Raw genomic sequence first — 21,556 nt, 5'->3', positions numbered from 1 at the left:
CACCAAGGAATTATAATACCTCCCTGAGACAGGCTCAGCCATGTAAGTTTTTCCCTGCAGCTTAGCTGCCCCTCAGTAATGGTATATGATATCCCCCTATTGTATATGTCTTTGACAGCTTGTGAGTTGCCAGCTTCGGAGAACCATGCATATTTTCTTTTTCAGAGGGTCATTTGTTGGCAAGATTCAGGATTTATTGAGCTGCGTAACAAAAAAGAAAAACAGTAAAACTTCAAAGATGTACTTCAGTGGCCCATCACAGGCACCTGAAAGTTTTCTTCTAGACCACAAGTGAAAAATTGTAAATATATAAAAAAAAATTTTGGTTGAAGATTTGGATAAAGTTCTTTATCCAAAGTATTTATTTAAAGCTCTTTTTAGAAGGGCTTAGAAGGCGGGGTGGAAGGGGTTGCTGACCCCTGATCTAGAAGTTGAGGTACTAGAGTTGAGATTTGAGCAAGGCATTTTAAAGAATTAAAGGGCAGGTGTGACTTACGTGCATCTGTCTCCTGAGTAGGGCTGTTCCTACCATGCCATGCAAATGGATAATATAGATTTAGATTTATGTACATATTCCAAGTAAACTCTTGTTATAGCGGGTTTGGGGGACCCTGTCTCCCTCTCCCTATGTTGTATCTGCAAGATGTAATTTCAGATATTCAGTGGGGGTTAGAGGGACAGTGCCTGGTTGATTGGAATGATAAGCAAGCAAGAATGATAATTATTGAGGTCTAATTGCTGCATTGTTAATTACTACATCTGGGCAGCTGAGACAAGCCCGCAGTTGCTTGCCTTCTTGGCTACAACACTGTTTTTGCTTCATTATTTTGAGGTGTTGCCACTACACTGTTAAGAGAAGATGCTGGTTTAGTGTTGCTGTTACATTGTTCTGCGAGAACAGAACAAAACTGCCGCTCTGGATTCCATGAAGCAGAAAAATGCCATTATCTGCTCAGGGAATATACTTGCAATTGTGGACTGTTTGAAGAACGGTGTAATGAATAGGGCTCTTTTGAAAGAGTACTGTGTTCCACTCTTAAAAGATGTCCAAAGGACTTTCCTTCTCACTAACCTGTTCCAGTATATGAATGTGTTACTTGGTCTATATTTTAAACGCTTTCTTATAGTTTTAGCCCATTAACTATGGGGCAGGTGTATTTTTGAAAAATTTTTTAGACCTTTTTTCCTTTGTCCCAAATCTGCATAAGTCAAGCATCATGCAGGTTGCCTCCATTAGCTCGAGCAGACCCCCAAAACATTTTTTTGAGCTTTGAGCACTAAGAATTGATTTTCCCACAGACAAGTGATGTGTTTGAAGAAACAACAAAACAGTTCTGATTACTTTTCCCAGGCTCTGGATTTCAGTGATGATGAAAAAGAGAAAGAAGCAAAACAGAAGAAAAAATCCCAGTCCCAAGGAAGAAAAAAACTGAAACCTGAATCAAATGATCCAGGTGAGTGTTAATTTAGGGTTCTTCAAGCCTGGAATTCAAGGAGAGGGAAGCCTGCTAAAAATGACATTTCTCAATGTAGTTGCTCTGAAAACTCATCTTATTTCCACAGATTCTGCTGATGGAGGCAGTTTCCCAGCCCCACTCAGCTCCCTAGTTTGCTTTCACTTTTCTTCTGCCCCCTCACCCTCCCCACCCGGTTGTCACTGGTGTTACTGTTGATGTAGTGAGTAGTATAAAGGAGAATTTCAAGGAAAATTCCCTTGCAACTTTATCTCTTCCTAGTGGTGTGGCCCAGTAAAAAGAGCACAGCTCCAGGGTCGGGAGACCTAGGTTCTAGTTCTGCTCTGTCACTTGCCTAATGTGGAACCTTGGGCGTTACTTAACAGTTCTGTTCCTCAAGTTCCCCGTCTATAAAAAGGGGACTAATTACATACTGTCCCTCCCTTTTAGACTGTAAGCCACATGTAGGGCAGGGACTATGCCTAATTTGATTAATTTACATCTACCTCAAGGCTTAGTATAATCTTTGCCAAGATAATAATAGTGGCATTTTTTTAAGGGTTTACTATGTACCAAGCACTGTACTAAGTAGTCTTAAATAGTAGGCATGGTAAGCATTTAAGAAATATTAACCTGTGTTGTTATGAGCAAGTATGAGAGATTTCATACATTCCACTGATCCACAGATTGAATGGATGTTAATGTTGTCATGACTCTTTTTTTCAGTAAGTATTCCGTTGATATGTATGCACTTTTAAAGAGTCCTTTCCAATCTTTCTTGTTAAAAATTAAAAAAATCATCCCAGGAATGAGGATTAGGCAAAACCAATGTTTCATTCCAGGGAATTGGGGATTCTGCAAATTGGCAAACCTTAGGCTTTGAGTATCGGGAGCTGACTTTGTGTGCCATTCCATGTGCATGTTGAATTCTCCAAGCAGTTGCCCAGTAACACTGTCTCTGGCCCATTTGGGCACTTGCGGTTCGGTCCTGTGCTTCCACGTCTGCATACCGCAGTTGGGAGCCCAAGAACACAGCTCCGGGATTTGCCGCAAGACTAGTAGCATGTGTTCCTGGAAGTAAAGATGTGTCCCTCACTAAACCTTCTCTCCCACCCAACCCCGCTCCTATTTCCGGATCTGGCAGGTCAGTGTGTATTGGTGACCGGTACCCTAAATTTTGATAAAAAAATCAATGAGATTAATTGCCCTTTGCTGCTCAGGCTCTACGGTGCAAAATGCAGTACAGTTATTAGTTTGAACTAACCCACTGAATTGTCTGGCATAGGTAAATTACTGCACTGAGCGTATTGGTTGAATGTGGAAGGTGTAATAGGGCTTTTCATAAAAACCATAGGTGTGTATTTCTGAAAATAGTAGATATTAGCTGTGCAAAGCATATTAGGGCCTAATATGCATTGGGAAAAAAGCTTCATTAAAAGATATTAAATTGCAGCAATGTTGCAGTCAACGGCCTTAGCCTCTATCCCACTGATCGGGGTACGAAAGGGGGAGAATTACCGCTGATCGTTCACAGTTCAGTGTAGATAGCATTCGCTTGTTATCTCGTGGGCAGGGATGTGGTCTTTTTGTTGTTGTTTTTGTTGGTTGTATATGGTGTTTAATTTTGGCGAGCAGTGGCGCCCACTGTTCACCTGTGCAATCGAATTCTTGATCGGCCCAGGAGCGTGCCGTTTGACAGTCACTCACCTGGGATTGCTGGTGAGGTTTCATGTCTCTTTCCTTCTTCCCATCCACCTTCAGAAAAGGATACTTTACAAACATGTTCTGGTTCATCTGCAAGGAGAATGAATTACTTACACTATCGCACTGGAATGTTATGTCCCAAGATCACGTAGAGGGAACCGAATGCCAAGAACTTCAGTTTTAAATTAAACAGTCTTGGCCAGGAGCCTTCTGAATCAGCCAGGCCTTTGGCCTCTAGCTAAGGATTTGCAATGTAGATAAATTAATCCGTTGGTTTCTGTCGGCCCTTATGTCTGGGGCCCAGGTGGTGTGGGGAGATGCCCAGAAGGCTTGTAAGAGGGGAAGCCAAGTTGTCCCCTCTTATTTTTGTTGGTCTGGTGAATCATTAAATAATTGATTGGTTTCCTCTGGGGGTCATTTTCCTTCCCCGCTGTCCCATCAGTCAGCTCCTGCAGTAGCCAACAGTAGGCAGACAGTCGGTATAATAAGATTGGAACAACTGATGTGCAGTTGAGCTGTTGTCAAGTTCCCTGGGAACATTTGGAGGTGGGTTTAGTGTTACGCGGCTCCAAAAACATTGGTCTGCGAGGAGCACTAATGATGATATTTGTAACACTGATTTTTCCAAAGTGTTTTCTGGTGATCTCATTGTAGCCTCACAACATTCTTGTGAAGTAACAGAGTAGTATCCTGACTTTACCAATGAGGAAACGAAGTTCCAGCATCCCAGTGGGAAGCAGCATGGCATAGGGGATGGAGCACAGGCTTGGGAGTCGGAGGTCGTGGGTTCGAATTCCGCTCCGCCACTTGTCACCTGTGTGACTTTGGGCAAGTCACTTACCTTCTCTGTGCCTCAGTTACCACATCTGTAAAATGGGGATTAAGACTGTGAGCCCCATGTGGGAAGACCTGATCACCTTGACTCTACCCCAGCGCTTAGAACAGTGCTAGGCACAGAATAAGCGCTTAACCAATATCATTATTATTGTTATTATCATTAGAACTCAGTTCTCCTGGATTCCAGTCCCAGGCCCTTTCCCCGAGAGCCCATTGCCCCAAAAAGCTAAATGGGCATGTTGGTCTACTCTTCCTGGGTAGCTTCTAAACCAAAGAGGAGCTTTCTCCTAGAAAAATAAAAATATTTGAAAATAGACCCGACCCCAGGTAATCACAGCCACAGGCTTTTCTGCTAAATGAGATTGCCCGGAGCAAATCACTCAGGGGTGCTCATATGTTGCCAACTTGTACTTCCCAAGCGCTTAGTACAGTGCTCTGCACACAGTAAGCGCTCAATAAATATGATTGATTGATTGATTGATCCCCTTGACCCTGAGGAAGGCCCAGGCTCTTGGGTGGGGGTACCTGCTGTACTGAGTACGCCACCCCGACTTTTCTTACTCCCTCATTTGTTTTTAGGGAGACAGCAAAACATGCCTTTTTCTGGGGAAGAACCGCCTTCTCATCCCAAGGTGGTTTCCCCCCTTCACCCTTGAATTATACCCAGTGGCTGTTGAATGATTCAGAGGATGCAAATAAAATGGAACTTTTAATTAAAATGAAGTCTTCGTGTTCACCATTATTAGCCTCATTTCCTCTTGAACTATCAGAACACACTCGGGGAAATCTTTTCTCCTTTTTGGGGAAGAGAAGTGAGTGTCCTGTGTTTCCTAATGATGTTTTAATCAAATCTCTTTAGACTTCCCAGTAATTATTTAAAACATTATTTACCTTTATTGCTCTTGAATGAGTTTTATTCATTTTCCGTTGGGAGTAAGGGCTTACTCTCCAGCCTTTCAGATTTATTTTAATTAAACTTATCTCTTCTATAAATTGGACCATGAAAATCTTGCATGGGAACCCTTCATTTGTATAAGGCATAGCCTCTGGCAAAGCTTCATCAGAATTATCAAACAGCTAAATCACCAGGACTTTGGTGCTGAAGCTGATTTGGTGGTTTCCAAGACCAGACGTGATGTTCTATTTCCCCTCTTCCCATAGGTGGAAATTATGGAGACGTGCGCCAACACTGGTCTGCTCAACGCCTGTTTTCAGAACACCCAAGAGGATACCAAAACAGAGAGTTCACGCGGGGCTTTCCGAGGGCTAGATATCCTCAGGCCTGCTATCCAAGGCCAGCTCCTCAACAGTACTTCTCTTCCCAACACATTGTTTCTCATGAATCTTCTTTAGCATTTCTCCCGCCTCCTCCTCCTCCTCCTCCTCCTCCTGACAGTCCCATTATGCCACCGTACCCTTTCCCTCCTCCGGTATTTGACCTGCATCATTTTCCGCCTCCCCCTCCTCCCCCACCTCCACACTTAAACATGAGTTGGCCGGTGCCTGATATGACCGCTCCTCACTCAAACAGCTCTGCTTATTCCCAGTTTCCCCCTCCGCCCCCACCCCCACCACCTCCTCCTTCTCAAGGTGGGCATTCCTCACAATTCACTCCTTATTATTAAGCGAATCATCATTTTCATCATTCCTGCATTGAGAGCTGCGTTTCCTAACCAAGAGATATATACTACTACATATCTCTACTTATAGTTGTACCTACACAGCGTATAGTAGCATGTAACGGTGATTCATGGACTACTATATGGAACTGTTTCGGGGCAAAGTGAAGCGGGAGGTAACTTTGTGTAGAACTTGATAAAGAATAAACAGCCCAACTGTGACTTTTCATTTATTGAGTGCTTTCCGTGTGCGGAACCCTTAGGAAAGTACAATACAGTAGAGTTGGTACACGTGGTTCCTTCCCACAAGGATTACGTACTAGAGAGAAGAAAATGCAGTGAGGAAAATAACACAACACGGTCTCAAGCAAAAATCCAATTGGGCATAGTCTGCTCCATTTACTAAGCTATGATTCAAAATTCTTTAGCAGCGTTTGCTTCAGAAGAGGTGCCTGGGTTTTCTTCAGGGATTTAAAGTTTAATTGAATACATATCAATTCAATGTATGTCGTAATATTTTTGTACGTTCAACAAATGGAGATTTCAGACTTATTAAATAAACAATATTTTTATAAACTATAATGTCTTTGTGAGTTATTTTGTAGTGACTGGATGAAGTTTGAGTTACGTTTATTTGTGTCTTGCAAGTGGAGATGGAAAAATGTATGCTTTGTAGTAATTAGAGGAATTAAATCATAGTGTTGTAAGATATGGTCTTCCTTTTCTGAATGACCAAAAAGTAATTATAATAGTAATTAAGATTATTTATACTAGCATTTAATGAATTTCTATGAATGATCAGGTGATCCATTTCACAGAAACCACTTTTCCAAGGCCATTCATTCATTCAATTGTATTTATTGAGCGCTTACTGTGTGCAGGACACCGTACTAAGTGCTTAGGAGAGTACAGTACAGCAAAAACCAGATAATCAATCAATCAATCAATCGTATTTATTGAGCGCTTACTATGTGCAGAGCACTGTACTAAGCGCTTGGGAAGTACAAATTGGCAACACAGACACATTCCTTGCCCACAATGAGCTCAGAGAAGGGGAGACACGCATTAATATAAATAAGTGAATTAACAGATATGTACTTAAGTGCTGTGGGGCTGGGATGGGTTAAGACGAAGGGAGAAAGGGTGATGCAGAAGGGAACGGGAGAAGAGGAAAGTGAGACTTGGGGGAGGCCTCTTGGAGGAGATGTGTCTTCAATAAAGCTTCAAAGGTGGAGGGAGAGTAATCTGTTGGATTTGAGGAGCGAGGATGTTCCAGATCAGAGGCAGGACGTGGGCGAGGGGTCAGTGATGAGATAGATGAGATCAAGACGCAGTGAGAAGGTTAGCATGGTAGCGAAGTGTGTGGGCTGGGTTATAGTGAGGTGAGGAGAGCGGTGAGGTGGAAGGGGGCAAGGTGATTGAGTAAACAGAACAAATCTGGGCATAGATTTTATTAGGACCAGCTAACATTTACAAAATTGTCTTTAAAGTACAGTGTGTCTTTATTATTGAGTCACTCAAAGAACCTGGCTTGAATGATGCTGTGGCCAATTCTCATGCAAAGAACTAGTTCTTTGAAGTCAAGCTTCTCCTCATTACTGTTCTTGCCCACATTCCCTTGCCACAGTTGAGTGGGGTTGGGAATCCCTTAGCTCTTCCAGGGCTCCTCTGCTTCCTTCCTTGACCTCACAGTCTTCCATCTCTGGGGTCCAGGACTCTGCCGATGCTGCTTCTGCTGCCCCTCTTAGGAGGTTTTGGCCATTCCTCCTTAACGATGGCTTCCCCCAGCTCCACAACCCTGGAATCCGGGAGCAAAAGAGCTGACAGGCTGCATGGAGAGTGGAAAAAAGGTGATCTCCGATTATGTTTCCCTGTCTGTCAGCAGGGCCCACTTTTCCTACAAGCTGGACTATGAGTCTCCACGACTGAAGCATTGTACAACTTTCCCTCCTGACCTTTCCCTAACTGAGGTGGTTATCATCAGGCTAACACTGATGAAATACTAGAAACACAAAACTCGATACAATACCCCAACTAAATCTTAATGGAAACATGGGAAAGAAGAAAAGATAGGATTTTGGGAACAAGTAGGCAAATCTCAAATCTCCTAAGTAATTTCACCATTGGAGAGGTAAGTTTGGAATCACTGTTTTTATTCCTGTTAGTGATAAACATGTATATGCGTCCTTATTTTGGACTGTAATGTCCATGGGCTAGTATTGTAGTAGCCACCTTGACGTAGACTGAAATCAGTTTAGCATGATTGGACTATAAAGTGCATTTTCTTGGTGTAGAGGGTAAAATGTTTACTGGAACCTGTTGCCCTCATAAGGGCAGGGCTTTGAGAAATGTGTTCCTATTATGTTGCTTTATGGTCATTATTGTGTTCTCAGACGAGAATAAACCAGAGTTTAATTGAGTTGTGTTTTCAAGGTACTCAAGCTCCAATGAGTACAGTCCCTCATTTAAAGAATTGAAGGATGGGCTGTAAATTCATTTCAGTTTAATGTTTTAAAGAAGTAACATTCAAAAAACTATCATTTGCTAGCCATTAAGAATTTGATGGAAAAATGTTAGTATGCACCGTCTGTTTTCGACATGTTTCAGTATTTGACTACAGTTGTTTTGGAAAACTAAGGTTATTTTTCCAAGTATGTCTCCTGCAGGGTTTTAGCCTAAAACGGCCAAATGGTACAGTACCACAAAAACTTAGCTGATTACATAAGCTCACTGTGGGCAGGGAATAAGCCTACCAACTCTTGCATTGTACTCTCCAAGGTGCTTAGTAAGGTCCTCTGCACCCAGTAAGTGCTCAATAAATGCCATTGATGACATTAGCCTTCCCAACAAGTGCTAAGTCCATTCATTCATTCAATCGTATTTATTGAGCAGAAGTGCCTAAAGTAATATCCTCCAACACAAGGGTCTTTTGGAAGTTTTCTAAGTGTCTGGTTTTTTTTTAGTTTCTTCAAAACCTAAAATGGTTACCCATTTCCACATCAAACAGGAACTTTTGACCACTGGCTTGAATGCCATCAACTCTCTTCCTTTTTGACAAACCCTCGTTTCCAGAATTCTTTTCTTTCTGGCTAATCCATGCTTTGTTTTTGTCTCCAGCTCCCACTTTTTATTCTTGGTGTGGAACTCCTTGCCTTTGAAAATTTAACAGGCCCCTGTTCTCCCCATTTTTCGAAGCCCCTTCTTTGAGTAGGCCTTTATTAATTTTTAATTTCTTCAGCCAGTCAATTATTCATCGAGTACCGCCTGTATGCAGAATACTATACTGCTTGGGAAAATACAATACAGTAGAGTCAGTAGGCGTGATCTCTGCCCACTAAAAGCTTACGGTTTCCACTAGGAGTTTACAGTCTTTTGGACTGAAAATGTATATCCCTCTTATAGAGAAGCAGCGTGGCTCGGTGGAAAGAGCCTGGGCTTTGGAGTCAGAGGTCATGGGTTCAAATCCCAGCTCCACCACTCATCGGCTGTGTGACTTTGGGCAAGTCACTTAGCTTCTCTGGGCCTCAGTTACCTCATCTGTAAAATGGGGATTAACACTGTGAGCCCCATGGGGGACAACCTGATCACCTTGTAAATTCCCCAGCGCTTAGAACAGTGCTCTGCACATAGTCTGCACATAGCGCTTAATAAATGTCTTTATTATTATTATTTATTTATTTATTATAACCCCCTTCAGATTGTGGAGAACTTCTGTGCTCTCTAAGCACTAGTACTCACAACCTCCTGTAGCATCTTGTACATCTAGACTGTGAGCCCACTGTTGGGTAGGGACCATCTCTATATGTTGCCAACTTGTACTTCCCAAGTGCTTAGTACAGTGCTCTGCACACAGTAAGTGCTCAATAAATACGATTGAATGAATTTTGTACACACAAGGTTCTATAAGGCCTGATTCATATACATAGCCCCTTTTCTTCCTCCTATCCGTGATTTATTTTAGTGTCCCTCCACTTGCAAGATTCTAAGATCCTTAAGGACGGAGATGTCTTCTCATTTGATTGTTCTCTCCCAAGTGCTATTATTGTGGTTTTTAATCATTATGTGCCGTGCACATTACTGACCGCTAAATTGGATTCAGTTCAAGCATTGCTTACTGCAATGTTCTGCACATCATGCCTTCTCCAAAAGTGTTAATTGATGATACGCTTATGATATTCACAATGTGGGGATGGCATAACCCTCCAACTGGTTATTGTGCGAGATGCTTTCGTTCTGAAAAACCGATCAAAGGAAGCTCAAAACAAGCCCAAATAATTTCTCGCCTAGTGGTGTGGTCCAGTGAGCTCGCAGGCCAGTTGCTGAAAACCTGAATTGTGTGCCAACATCGAGTTAGAACAGAATGCTGAGAACCTTTGTAAAATAGAGAGTTTGGGATCTCTAGCCAGATATTTTCTAAGAAGTGTCCAGAATTAATACACCTTGCCAGCAACTCAAATTATTTTTCTTGGTACACTTAAGTTGTCTATTCTAATCTTTAAGTGGATAGTCGTTTCTTTGTATTGGGAGTATTTCATGGAACAGTTATTTGGATTCACTTTTGTCCCGAAAAGTAATATCAAGTGCCCTACCCTTGCAGCGAAAATGTAATTAAACTTAGCAATTGCTTTTTCAGAAGAAACCATTATTTTTGAAGCATGACGTCTTCTAAGCTTCAACTCAATTTATTTTCTACCGACCCTCTTACTCTGCGTTAGCCATTGAAGTGGCTTTTAAATCGATGAATCAATCAGTAGTATTTATTAAGCACTTACTACGTGCAGACCACTTTATTAAGCACTTGGGGGAATACGAGAATTGGCAGAGACATTCCCAGCCCACATGGAGAGAGAGTCATAAAACTAAATTACAGATATGTGCGTGTAAGTTGTTGAGGTTGGAGTGAATATCAAGTTTTTAAAGGGTGTAGATGAGGCAGAAGGGAAAGGAAGTAGGGGAAATGAGGGGTTAGGGAAGGCCTCTTTGGGTAGATGTGATTTTAATAAGGCTTTGAAGGGGGGAAGGGTGTTGGTCTGGGATGGGAGAGGGAGGTAAAGGCCAGAGATAGGATGTAGGCAAAGGGTTGGCCGCAAAATAGATGAGATCGAGATACAGTGTGTAGGCTAGTGTAAGGACCAAAGTGTGTGCGCTGGGTTGTCGTAGCAGTTGTGGAGGGGATTGACTGGGGCTCCTCTGCTCCTTGTTGGAAGTTGGGGGCCGGGGGACGCCTAGCGGGACTTTCAATGGCTTGTAGTTCAATTTCAGGAAATTGTACTCTCTCAAGTGCTTAGTATAGTGCTCTGTGTACTGTAATAATAATAATAATGGCATTTATTAAGCACTTACTATGTGCAAAGCACCATTCTAAGCGCTGGGGAGGTTCCAAGGTGATCAGGTTGTCCCACAGGGGGGCTCACAGCCTTAATCCCCATTTTACTGATGAGGTAGCTGAGGCCCAGAGAAGTTAAAGTCACACAGCTGACGTTTGGTGGAGCCGGGATTTGAACCCGTGACCTCTGACTCCAAAGCCCGGGCTCTTTCCACTGAGTCACACTGCTTCTCTTGCTGTAAGCACTCTTTCCCCCCACTCCCACCTCTCCGTCCTTCCCCCTGCCTATTGCTACGAAGTAGCTACATGTCACAATAATGTCATCACAGCACTATAATAATTGTGGTATTTTGTTAAGCACTTACTGTGTGCCAGGCACTTCACTAAGTGCTGGAGTAGATACAAGCAAATTGGATTAGACACAGCCCCTGTCCCCCCTGGGGCCTACAGTCTTAATCCCCATTTTACAGATGAGGTAACTGAGGCCCAGAGAATGATAATAATAATGGTATTTATTAAGTGCTTATTATGTGCCAAGCACTGTTCTAAACACTGGGGGGGATACAAGGTAATTAGGTTGTCCCACATGGGGCTCATAGTCTTAATCCCCATTTTACAGATGAGGTAACTGAGGCCCAGAGAAGTGAAGTGACTTGCCCAAGGTCACAGAGCAGATAAGTGGCAGAGTCCATTAATCTTTCTGTGTCACAGCTCTACCTGAGCTCAGAAGTTTTTCAAGTGGCTTTTACTCCTGTGTTGCTATTCCTTGAGAAATGTTTTGTGGGCACTTTTAGAGTCATTTACCCAATCACTTTCCTTTGAATCACTTTATTTGCCAGGTTTCTTTCATTAGGAGATTAAGTAACGGAGCTGGAAAGAAAAACGCTAGTGACACGGGAAATAAATAGTATGTTTGTCTAAAGCAGACATCTGCCAGGAAGAGAGTTGATTTTTATGAACAATAAATACATTTGAAAGTAAAATATTTAATCTAGTTTGAAGGGTTGTTTCCCCCAAATGAAATTGATTTTCATAAATTATACTAATGAAATATCTAGTGATGCCTGCATGATTCTGCTGGGGCATTTTGCACCTTTTGGGTGATGATGCGTATGTAAACGTTTTGAAAGGAAGAACATATAAGAGGAAGCAATACCTTTACACTTTAGCGTGAAGCCTATTTAGTATTTAGATGTGCAGATTTGCAACCATTGGAATGGTGAGCAACTACAAAGAAAATGAAGAAATTAGATAAAGCTCCCAAAGCTCTCAGCAGCACTATCAAATTGGACAGGTCTCTATATAAATTCACATTTAGTCACAGATTAAGAATGGCACTTTCACCTCCTAAAATTCAGAAAGCACTTTTCCGTCCATGTCATCCTATCAAACGAAATTTCCTTCTGCTGGGGGGCACCGCAGCCACATAAAGGGTGGACCAGAAGGGTCCTTGAGCTGCGTGTGAGTAGTTGGTGAGTGTAGTGAGCTGTGGGTCCCCCCTCCATCCCCCTCATCTTACCTCCTTCCCTTCCCCACAGCACCTGTATAAGTTTGTACATATTTATTACTCTATTTTACTTGTACATATCTATTCTATTTACTTTCTTTTATTAGTATGTTTGGTTTTGTTCTCTGTCTCCCCTTTTTAGACTGTGAGCCCACTGTTGGGTAGGGACTGTCTCTATATGTTGCCGACTTGGACTTTCCAAGCGCTTAGTACAGTGCTCTGCACACAGTAAGCGCTCAATAAATACGATTGATTGATTGATTGTAGTGGGTGACCGCATGGTCGTTGGACATCCCAGAAGCAGCAGTGGTCTGGACGTGCTCAGTAAATAGGTCGAGCATCAACTTGGGAGGAACACTACCGTTGTTCAATTAATAAATGAGAAAGACATCTTGAGTGTCCCCAAGATCTAAGAGGTGCCGTCTTATTGATTATGTCATCATTCACCAGCATGACCTAAAGGATGTTCACCAACATTGCCTGGCAGATCCTCACAAATCTAACGAAAAGATGATGCTCAAAGTCTTTAGGGTGGAACATGAAACAAAGGTTCAAAGGCAGAAGAGATATGAGGCTACTCAGACTGAAACTAAATCAAGGCTTTCCACACATCCCTAAAAAGTGTGTTTGAACCACCAGGGCACTACTGAAAAAGAGAGGCATGGATCCGCCCTTGTCTCAGCAAAGGAGGAATTTAAAGGCATGCTAAAAAGTCATGACTTTAAGATTTCTCCTTTGCCGAGACAAGGGTGCCTCCATGCCGCTCATAACTGATGGTGTTGGTTTATGAAGAATTTGCCTGCCAGTTTGTGAAGTCATGGCTTTGACTCCATTTCATAATCAAGTTGAAAGCCCTTGGAGCCCACTAGAAACAGCCTGGGACTGAATCGAGATGCTCAGGTTCTAATCCTGGCTCTGCCGCTTGTCATTTTGGCAGAGAATCACTTTTCTGTGACTTAGTTTCTCCATCTGTAAAATGGGGATAAGGTATGTGTTCTCTCTTTCCTTATTCTATGAGTCTGTATGGGAGAGGGGCTATATCCTATCTAAGTATTTTGTATCTACCCTGCACAGCGCTTGGCCCATGGGAAGCGTTTAATAAATAGCATGATTATTATTTGAGCCAAGTAGAATGGTACTACTCCTGTATCTAATAGAGTGGCAACTGAAATTGAGAAGTAGGGAGGGCACGAGCTATATAGTCACCTGCACAGGTTCATGGTGAACACAGAGGAAAATCCTAACACCAAAAAGAAGAAAGGCAAACAATGCATGCCGTTCGGGAGACATGCAGTACTGTAGCAAAGCGTTATCTTTACTGACATGTGATGCATCCTTCCTCTTCCGAGCTAACCTTGCTCACACTGATCTAATGTCCCTGCCAGCATCATCTTTGGATCCAAAGACAGATCTTCATAAATATATATAATGGTGTATATAAAGTTAATCCCATTTTATTAGGTAGCATAACATCTTTAACAGGTAATACAGATGATGGTTGTTGTATATACTTGCCATCATCCCGTTCTCTTCTCTGGAACCTCCATCCTCTTGACAGCTGACAAACTACCACTCTCCCCATCTTCAACGCCCTATTAAAATACTATCTTTTCAAGGAAATCTCCCCGACCAACTTCTCATCACCCCACCATATTTTCCCTCCCATCTGCATCATCTATACCCTTAGGTCTGTACCTCTTAAGCACTCTGATATTCATTTCACCCCCAAAGCAAAAAGATGTGCATCATCTTTTAGTCTGCTGCTTCCCCTGCCTCCTCTGTGTGTAATTTATTTTGATGCCTGTTTTCCCCATTAGAGTGTAAGCTCCTTGAAGTCAAGGATTGTGTTTACCAACTGGGTACTCTCCCAAACATTTAATGTCGTGCTCAGCTCATAGTAAGTGACAAATAAATAACATTGACTGATTATGGCCTGAACCTTCACTTTTCTTGTCGTTCATTTTACACCGTTTTTTCTCCTGGAGTATCCCCAGTGTAAAGTGAAGGGAAGTTGTATTAAAGGAAAACATTTTAAAAACCATCAATCTGAAAATATTATTCACTCGGGAAATAACAATTGAAAAGTTGGTCCAAATGGAAAATCGTGCCCCAAAGCTCAGTGCAATAATAATAATAGTGATGATGATATTTGTTAAGTACTTACTATTTGCCAAGCACTGTTCGAAGTGCTGGAGTAGATACAAGGTTATCAAGTTGTCCCACGTGGGGCTCATGATCTTCATCCCCATTTTACAGATGAGGTAACTGAGGCACAGAGAAGTTAAGTGGCTTGCCCAAAGTCAACCTCTCCCTAAGGTACCAGAGAGTGCCTCACAGATGAGATTTTGGAACAATCATCCTGGGCGATCTTCAATGGTGGTGCCTCAGGAGATAGCCCGTCTCCTTGGTAACCAATCCCTGCTCACACTGGGTGAGTCAAGCATTATTTAGCAACAAAATACACTTGGAAACTGGCATGGAAATGAGGACTGTGCAGAATAAGGAAGGTGGTGGGAAAGTTGGAGAATAATGCTGGGCATATACAATTCTCTCACTGCTGCTGGGGCTGTGATGAAGGTGATGTCTGAATCTCTCTTATAGCTCTGAGAGAAATCTTATCAGCCAGTGCCCCTCCCAGATGGAGGCCGTTAGAGTGGATCTGTGTGCCATGATAATCACAATCGTTTTCCTTTCTTCTTTAGTCCTGTGATTGCTGCTCTTTATTCTGATACTATCTGGCAGCAGACACCAAAGAGTGTAAAGATCTTGGAATCATGGGTGAGCTGAATGTCAAGGGGCCATCACAGCAGGGAAGTCTGCTCCAAAGCCACAGAGGGTGGGTTGTCCTCAATCCTATTTTTAAAGATCAAAAGGGATGACATTCCTCATCTTGTTTGTGTAGTTGCAAGCTCTTATCGCTGCTCAATTTTGCAATTTCCCCTTTTCTCTCTCAGTCCCTCTTCTCTAGAGTTAAAGAATAGTTAGTATTGTCAAAAGAGCATTCACCTTGGAGTAGGCAGATTTTATTTGATTTATGATTTGAAGTGAAGTGCCTTGTTTTTAGCCGAAAACCCTTGTTTTTCTGTTACCTGTAGCTATTCCCTCTGTGAATCAGGTGTGAAAGACCTACTGGAGTTCACCCTAGTCAAATTTAGAATTCGCTTGGGTGCAACGGTACACTTATAAAATGGCATGATTTCCTTTGACTTCATTCATTCAATCGTATTTATTGAGCGCTTACTGTGTGCAGAGCACTGTACTAAGCACTTGGGAAGTGCAAGTTGGCAACATATCGAGATGGTCCCTACCCAACAGCGGGCTCACAGTCTAGAAGGGGGAGACGGACAACAAAACAAAAGATATTAGCAAAATAAAATAAATAGAATAATTCTGTAGTTAGGCACTTAATGTAGGCACCTGCATCTACCTCAGGGCTTAGAACAGTGCTTGGCACATAGTAATCACTTAGCAAATACCATTATAAAATTATTGTTATTATTATTGTATCAGCCTCCTTGCTGACCTCCCTGCCTCCTGTCTCTCCCCACTCCAGTTCATACTTTACCCTGCTGCCCGGATCATTTTTCCACAAAAACATTCAGGCCACGTTTCCCCACTCCTCAGTCTTACTTCCATATCAAACAGAAACTCTTCACCATTGGCTTTAAAGCACTTAATCACCATGCCCTCTCCTACCTCACCTCCCTACTTTTATTCTATAACACAACCTGCACATTTCACGCCTCTAATGATAACCTTCTCACCGTGATTTGATCTTGTCTATCTCACCCTCAACCTCTCGCCCACATCCTGCCTCTGGTCTGGGCGATCTATTCCATTTATTTTGTTCTATTCTATTTATTTTATTCTATTTATTTTATTTTGTTAGTATGTTTGGTTTTGTTCTCTGTCTCCCCCTTTTAGACTGTGAGCCCACTGTTGGGTAGGGACTGTCTCTATATGTTGCCAATTTGTACTTCCCAAGCGCTTAGTACAGTGCTCTGCATATAGTAAGCGCTCAATAAATACGATTGATGATGATGATGATGATGGAATGCCCTCCCTCCTCAATCCAACTGACAGTTACTCTCCCCCCAGTTACAAAGTCTTACTGGAGGCCCATCTCCTCCAAGAGGCCTTCCCTGACTAAATCCTCCTTTCCTCTTCTCCCACCCACTTCTGTATAACCCAGACTTGCTCCCTTTATTCATTTCTCCTTGCCCCAACCCCAGAGCATTTATGTACATAACTGTAATTTATTTATTTATATTAATGTTTGTCTCCCTCTGTAGACTGTAAACTCATTCTGGACAAGGGCTGTGTCTGTTTATTGTTATATTGTACTCTCCCAAGTGCTTAGTATAATGCCGTGCACACAGTAAGCGTTCAGTAAATATGATTGACTGTCACTCACCCAGCATGATGGGTTATATAATCAAATCTCGCATTGAATTCATAGAGCTAGGATAGATGTGTGGATGTTGCCTCGGAGCCTCACTGAGAACACAGGATATAAGCTATGTACAGGCAGAGGAAAGAGAGAGGCTGTCTGTTTGAAAAATGTTATTGCTGGAGGTGAATTTAGCCGCAACCCAGTTCATTAATCCACCACCAAGCGTTTTCTGAACAAGCAAACAGATTTCAAGTAAAATTTAGTTTACCGATTCCTGTGGGAAACAAGATGAAGTGGAAACAATATTTGGAGAATAATTTTAGCCTCATGTTGAGTCTTACATGGAGAAATGATGGCTTTCAAGGTCAATTTGGAAACAGGATGAGAGTCTACTAGGCTACAAGTTACAAATTTTAGCGTCTATATCCCTGCCAAGGATCTGCCTTGTTAGAAAAATAATTGAAGTTTGCTCATTGCCAACCTCTCACGAAAGCCCGTTTTTATTTTAGTTCATTTGGAGACTCCACTGAAGGTCTACCTTCCAGAGAACTGAATGTACCTAATAGAGTTACAGGCAAATTAATGAATTACAGATTGCAAGAATTTTTTTTTAAACCACAACAAAAAAAACAACAACAGCAACAACAGTGAAAACATTTCTCCCATGGCTTGTTAGGAGAAAACTGAAGGTTTATGAGCCGGAGCTCTTTTCTTGTTTTTGACACTGCCCCACTGTTTCTCTCTTTGCTTTCTATGCCTTTTTCTAATAATCAGCCACTTAGAAAGTATTTATAGGGGTCAGGCAAGGACCCTGCCCTTTAGGAATTTACAACCCTTTTAAATCACATCAGAATATTGAATAATGCTTCTTTAAGATTGTTGGATGCAGTCTATCTAGGGTGAAGAGAACTTCTGTAGGACTGTAACCAATTCATGGCAAGGATCTGTATCTTCTATTCTCCAAACACCCTATACAGGGCTCTCTTCTGAGACCAAGAGCTCAATAAAAACTCTGGGCATTATTGAAAAATAAACCTTCAAAGGTTTTCATTGGTGTAAGGCTGAGGGATACTATTTTGTTCATGCCAATAAATAACTATCACGGATCTTTACCCTTTGGTGTCTGAGACTATTTTCTCCATTTCCCAACAAACAGCGCTTGAAGACGCTAAATTCCAAGTCCTAGAAAACATATTTTGTACGTGTTTAGCAAGTGGACTAGGGACCTGCTGGGGAGATGAAAGCACTTCTGATTTATTCAAGTTTATGTGGACGCCACTGTTGTAAACTTTTGCCACCTGCTCTTTCTATTCTAGTGCCAATACATCACACTCAGAAGCTGTGAAAAATTAATCTAATGATGCACTGGAGGATTAAAAAGAATTCCTATGACTGGTAATTATAGAATCCTATAGCCACAGGAGAAGATTAATGATGATAAAACTTAGTTTTGAGTGGCAACAGAAACTTGAGAGGAAATGCCAACTTGGTTTTTAAATGGGGATCATGCCTGATGTATTTAGAGAAAAATATATTGCGGACAATTTAGACTGAATTTACTTTAAAAATTGTCCAGATGCAAGTGTGTGATTTTAGCTGGCGTTTGTAACATCAGAATAGTAAATGGAGGTAGTTGGTTTGTTCATAAATCCTGAGATGGCATAGGCTAATGCTGAATTGAGGGTTTTTCAGAATCTCTGGTGCCATGGATCTATTGGATCTTAACTGTAGTGTAATCATGACAAAAGGAAGAAGAACCATGAAAAAGTCATCGTGGAAGTTGGGCAGAGGAATATCGATTTAATACCAGAGAGAGAAACAGGGAAAGAAATGAAACATCAAAAATCAAACTTCTAATTCTGAAATAATTATAAGGATGTTAGTATTTCGCAATGATATTCTTATTTCACACAGACTTGGGTCTAAATATTTAATACTAATACTTCAGTTTCAGAGAAGAGAGAGGAGCGACTTGCATCTGCTCCCTTTAGACACTTGATATTTACCTCACCTCAGCCCCACAGCACTTACGTGCATATCCGTAATGTATTTGTTTATATTGACGTCTATCTCCCCCAGTAGACTGTAAACTCGTTGTGGGCGGGGAATATGATGATGATGGTATTTGTTAAGCACAGAGAAGTACCGTGGCTCAGAGGAAAGGGCACGGGCTTGGGAGTCAGAGGTCATGGGTTCTAATCCTGGCTCTACTATTTATCAGCTGTGTGACTTTGGGTAAGTCACTTAACTTCCCTGTGCTTCAGTTACCTCATCTGTAAAATGGGGATTAAGATTGTGAGCCCCACCTGGGACAGCCTGATCACCTTGTATCCCCCCAGCGCTTAGAACAGCGCTTTGCACATAGTAAGCACTTAAAAATACCATCATCATTATTATTATTACTATTATTATTATTATCATAATTATTACTATGTGCCAAGCACTGTTATAAGCATTGGATAATAATAATAATGATGGTATTTGCTAAATGCTTACTATGTGCCAAGCACTGTTCTAAATAATAATAATAATAATAATAATAATAATAATAATGGCATTTGTTAAGTGCTTACTATGTGCAAAGCACTGTTCTAAGCGCTGGGGGGATACAAGGTGATCAGGTTGTCCCACGTGGGGCTCACAGTCTTAATCCCCATTTTACAGATGAGGGAACTGAGGCTCAGAGTAGTTAAGTGACTTTCCCAAGGTCACACAGCAGACATGTGGCGGAGCCGGGATTCGAACCCATGACCTCTTCTTCTAAACACTGGTTTAGACACTTCTGGTTTTGACACTGGTTTAAACACTTCTAAACACTGCTTCTTCTAAACACTGGTGTAGATACAAGGTAATGAGGTTGTCTCAAGCAGGGCTCAAAGTCTTCATCCCCATTTTACATATGAGATAACTGAGGCACAGAGAAGTTAAGTGACTTGCCCAAAGTCACACAGCTGGGAAGTGGCTGAGCAGGGATTAGAACCCATGTCCTCTGGCTCCCAAGCCTTGCTCTTGCCACTAAGCCAGGCTGCTTCTCCACCAAAAATTTGGTACTGTACTCTCCAGAGTGCTTAGTACCATGCTCTGCACCCTGTAAGCTCTCCATAAATACAGTTCATTGATTGACTGAGGCAGAGGGATGAAAAAAGGGAAAGAAGGAAAATGGAAAGGAAAGAAGGAAGGAAGAGATCTTTCCCTTGGATCTAGAAGTTTTGCTGATTTGTAAAAAGTAAAATCCCCAGCTTCCAGCGATCCACCTCTTTTCCATTGGTTCGTGTTTCCCATGGAATTCCGGGAAACACGGTCATTCAGGATTCCAGGTTACTGGAATGGAAGCAGCAAGTTGGAAAGAGTCCAGGCCTAGAAGCCAGAAGGTCATCGGTTCTAATCTCGGCTCTGCCGCTTGTCTGCTGTGTGAACTTGGGCAGGTCACTCGCTTAGTACAGTGCTCTGCACACAGTAAGTGCTCAATAAATACGATTGATTGATTCTCCGGGCCTCAGTTACCTCATCTGTAAAATGGGGTAATGCTATGAGCCCCATGTAGGACAGAGACTTTGCCTGGCCTGATTACCTTGTATCTACCCCAGTGTTTAGAACAGTGCTCGGCACATAGTAGTAGACAAATACCACCATTATTATTCCTTTCAGTCCCCTTTGATTACAATTCCACCTTCAGTAAGCACCTTCATCATTTACACAATTAGTCCTGCCAACATCTGAAGAAATAGAATAGGCTGGCGACCAGTAGCTTGATAAGCGAGAAGTAATGAACATTCAATGACCTGAGTGAATTTTATGCATGAGTAGAGAACTTACTTCCGAAGTAATAGTTATTTGGCTTTAGAGATTATTTGTGATTTCACAAGGAAGAGGGGAGGGGTAATAATCATATTTACCATGACTTCAACAGAGGTAAGTTTATGGTAAATGGCCGGATGAAGAGGGAGTGTGCCTGTGAGTGTTTTTCATGATTTCCTTTAAAGGATTGGAAATTGAGTGTAAAATTGGCAAGATGACCATTTTCAATAGCTATTAGCATGTGCCAGTCCTAATTTTTTTTATGGTTTTAGTTAAGTGATTTCTATGTTCCAGGCAATGTACTAAGTGTTGAGGTAGATACAAGGTAATCGAGTTGGACGCAGTCCATGTCCCACGTGGCGCTCCAAGTTTTAATCCCCATTTCACAAATGAGGTAACCGAGGCACAGAGAAGTAAATTGGCTTGCCTAAGGTTATACAGCAGACTGGTGGAGGAGCTAAGGTTAAAATTCAGTTCCTCTGACTTCCAGCCTGTGCACTATCCACTAACCTTGTAATAATAATAATAATAATAATGGCATTTATTAAGCACTTACTGTGTGCAAAGCACTGTTCTAAGTGCTGGGGAGGTTACAAGGTGATCAGGTTGTCCCCCGGGGGACTCACAGTCTCAATCCCCATTTTACAGATGAGGTAACTGAGGCACAGAGAAATGAAGTGACTTGCCTAAAGTCACACAGCTGACAAGTGGTGGAGCCAGATTTTGAACCCATGACCTCTGACTCCAAAGCCCGTGCTCTTTCCAATGAACCACGCGGCTTCTCTAAGCAGCATCTTGTACCATCTTTAGGGTTGGATTCACGTAATAGTACGGCCAGAAATACTCCCCAATCCTACCGAGAGTCTTTAAATGGGCTTCCAAGTAGCTGAAAGTCACTCTTTTCCTCCCTGGCAGAGA

At 42.0% G+C, this 21,556-nt stretch overlaps 1 protein-coding gene across 1 annotated transcript in view; it reads left to right on the top strand.

Annotated features, from left to right (window-relative positions):
• NAF1 (nuclear assembly factor 1 ribonucleoprotein) overlaps window positions 1-6,196 on the top strand; it is a 48,937-nt gene extending 42,741 nt beyond the window's left edge. Inside the window, exons 11-12 of the mRNA XM_038755056.1 lie at window positions 1,352-1,454; window positions 5,157-6,196. Coding sequence (XP_038610984.1) covers window positions 1,352-1,454; window positions 5,157-5,620 — 567 coding nt within the window. The 3' untranslated portion in view covers window positions 5,621-6,196. The remainder of the gene's footprint in view (window positions 1-1,351; window positions 1,455-5,156) is intronic.
• Window positions 6,197-21,556: the final 15,360 nt, after the last annotated feature.

The sequence above is a fragment of the Tachyglossus aculeatus genome, chromosome 12, assembly GCF_015852505.1.
Source record: "Tachyglossus aculeatus isolate mTacAcu1 chromosome 12, mTacAcu1.pri, whole genome shotgun sequence".
NCBI lineage: Eukaryota > Metazoa > Chordata > Mammalia > Monotremata > Tachyglossidae > Tachyglossus > Tachyglossus aculeatus.
This window is presented reverse-complemented; position numbering and strand designations above follow the sequence as displayed.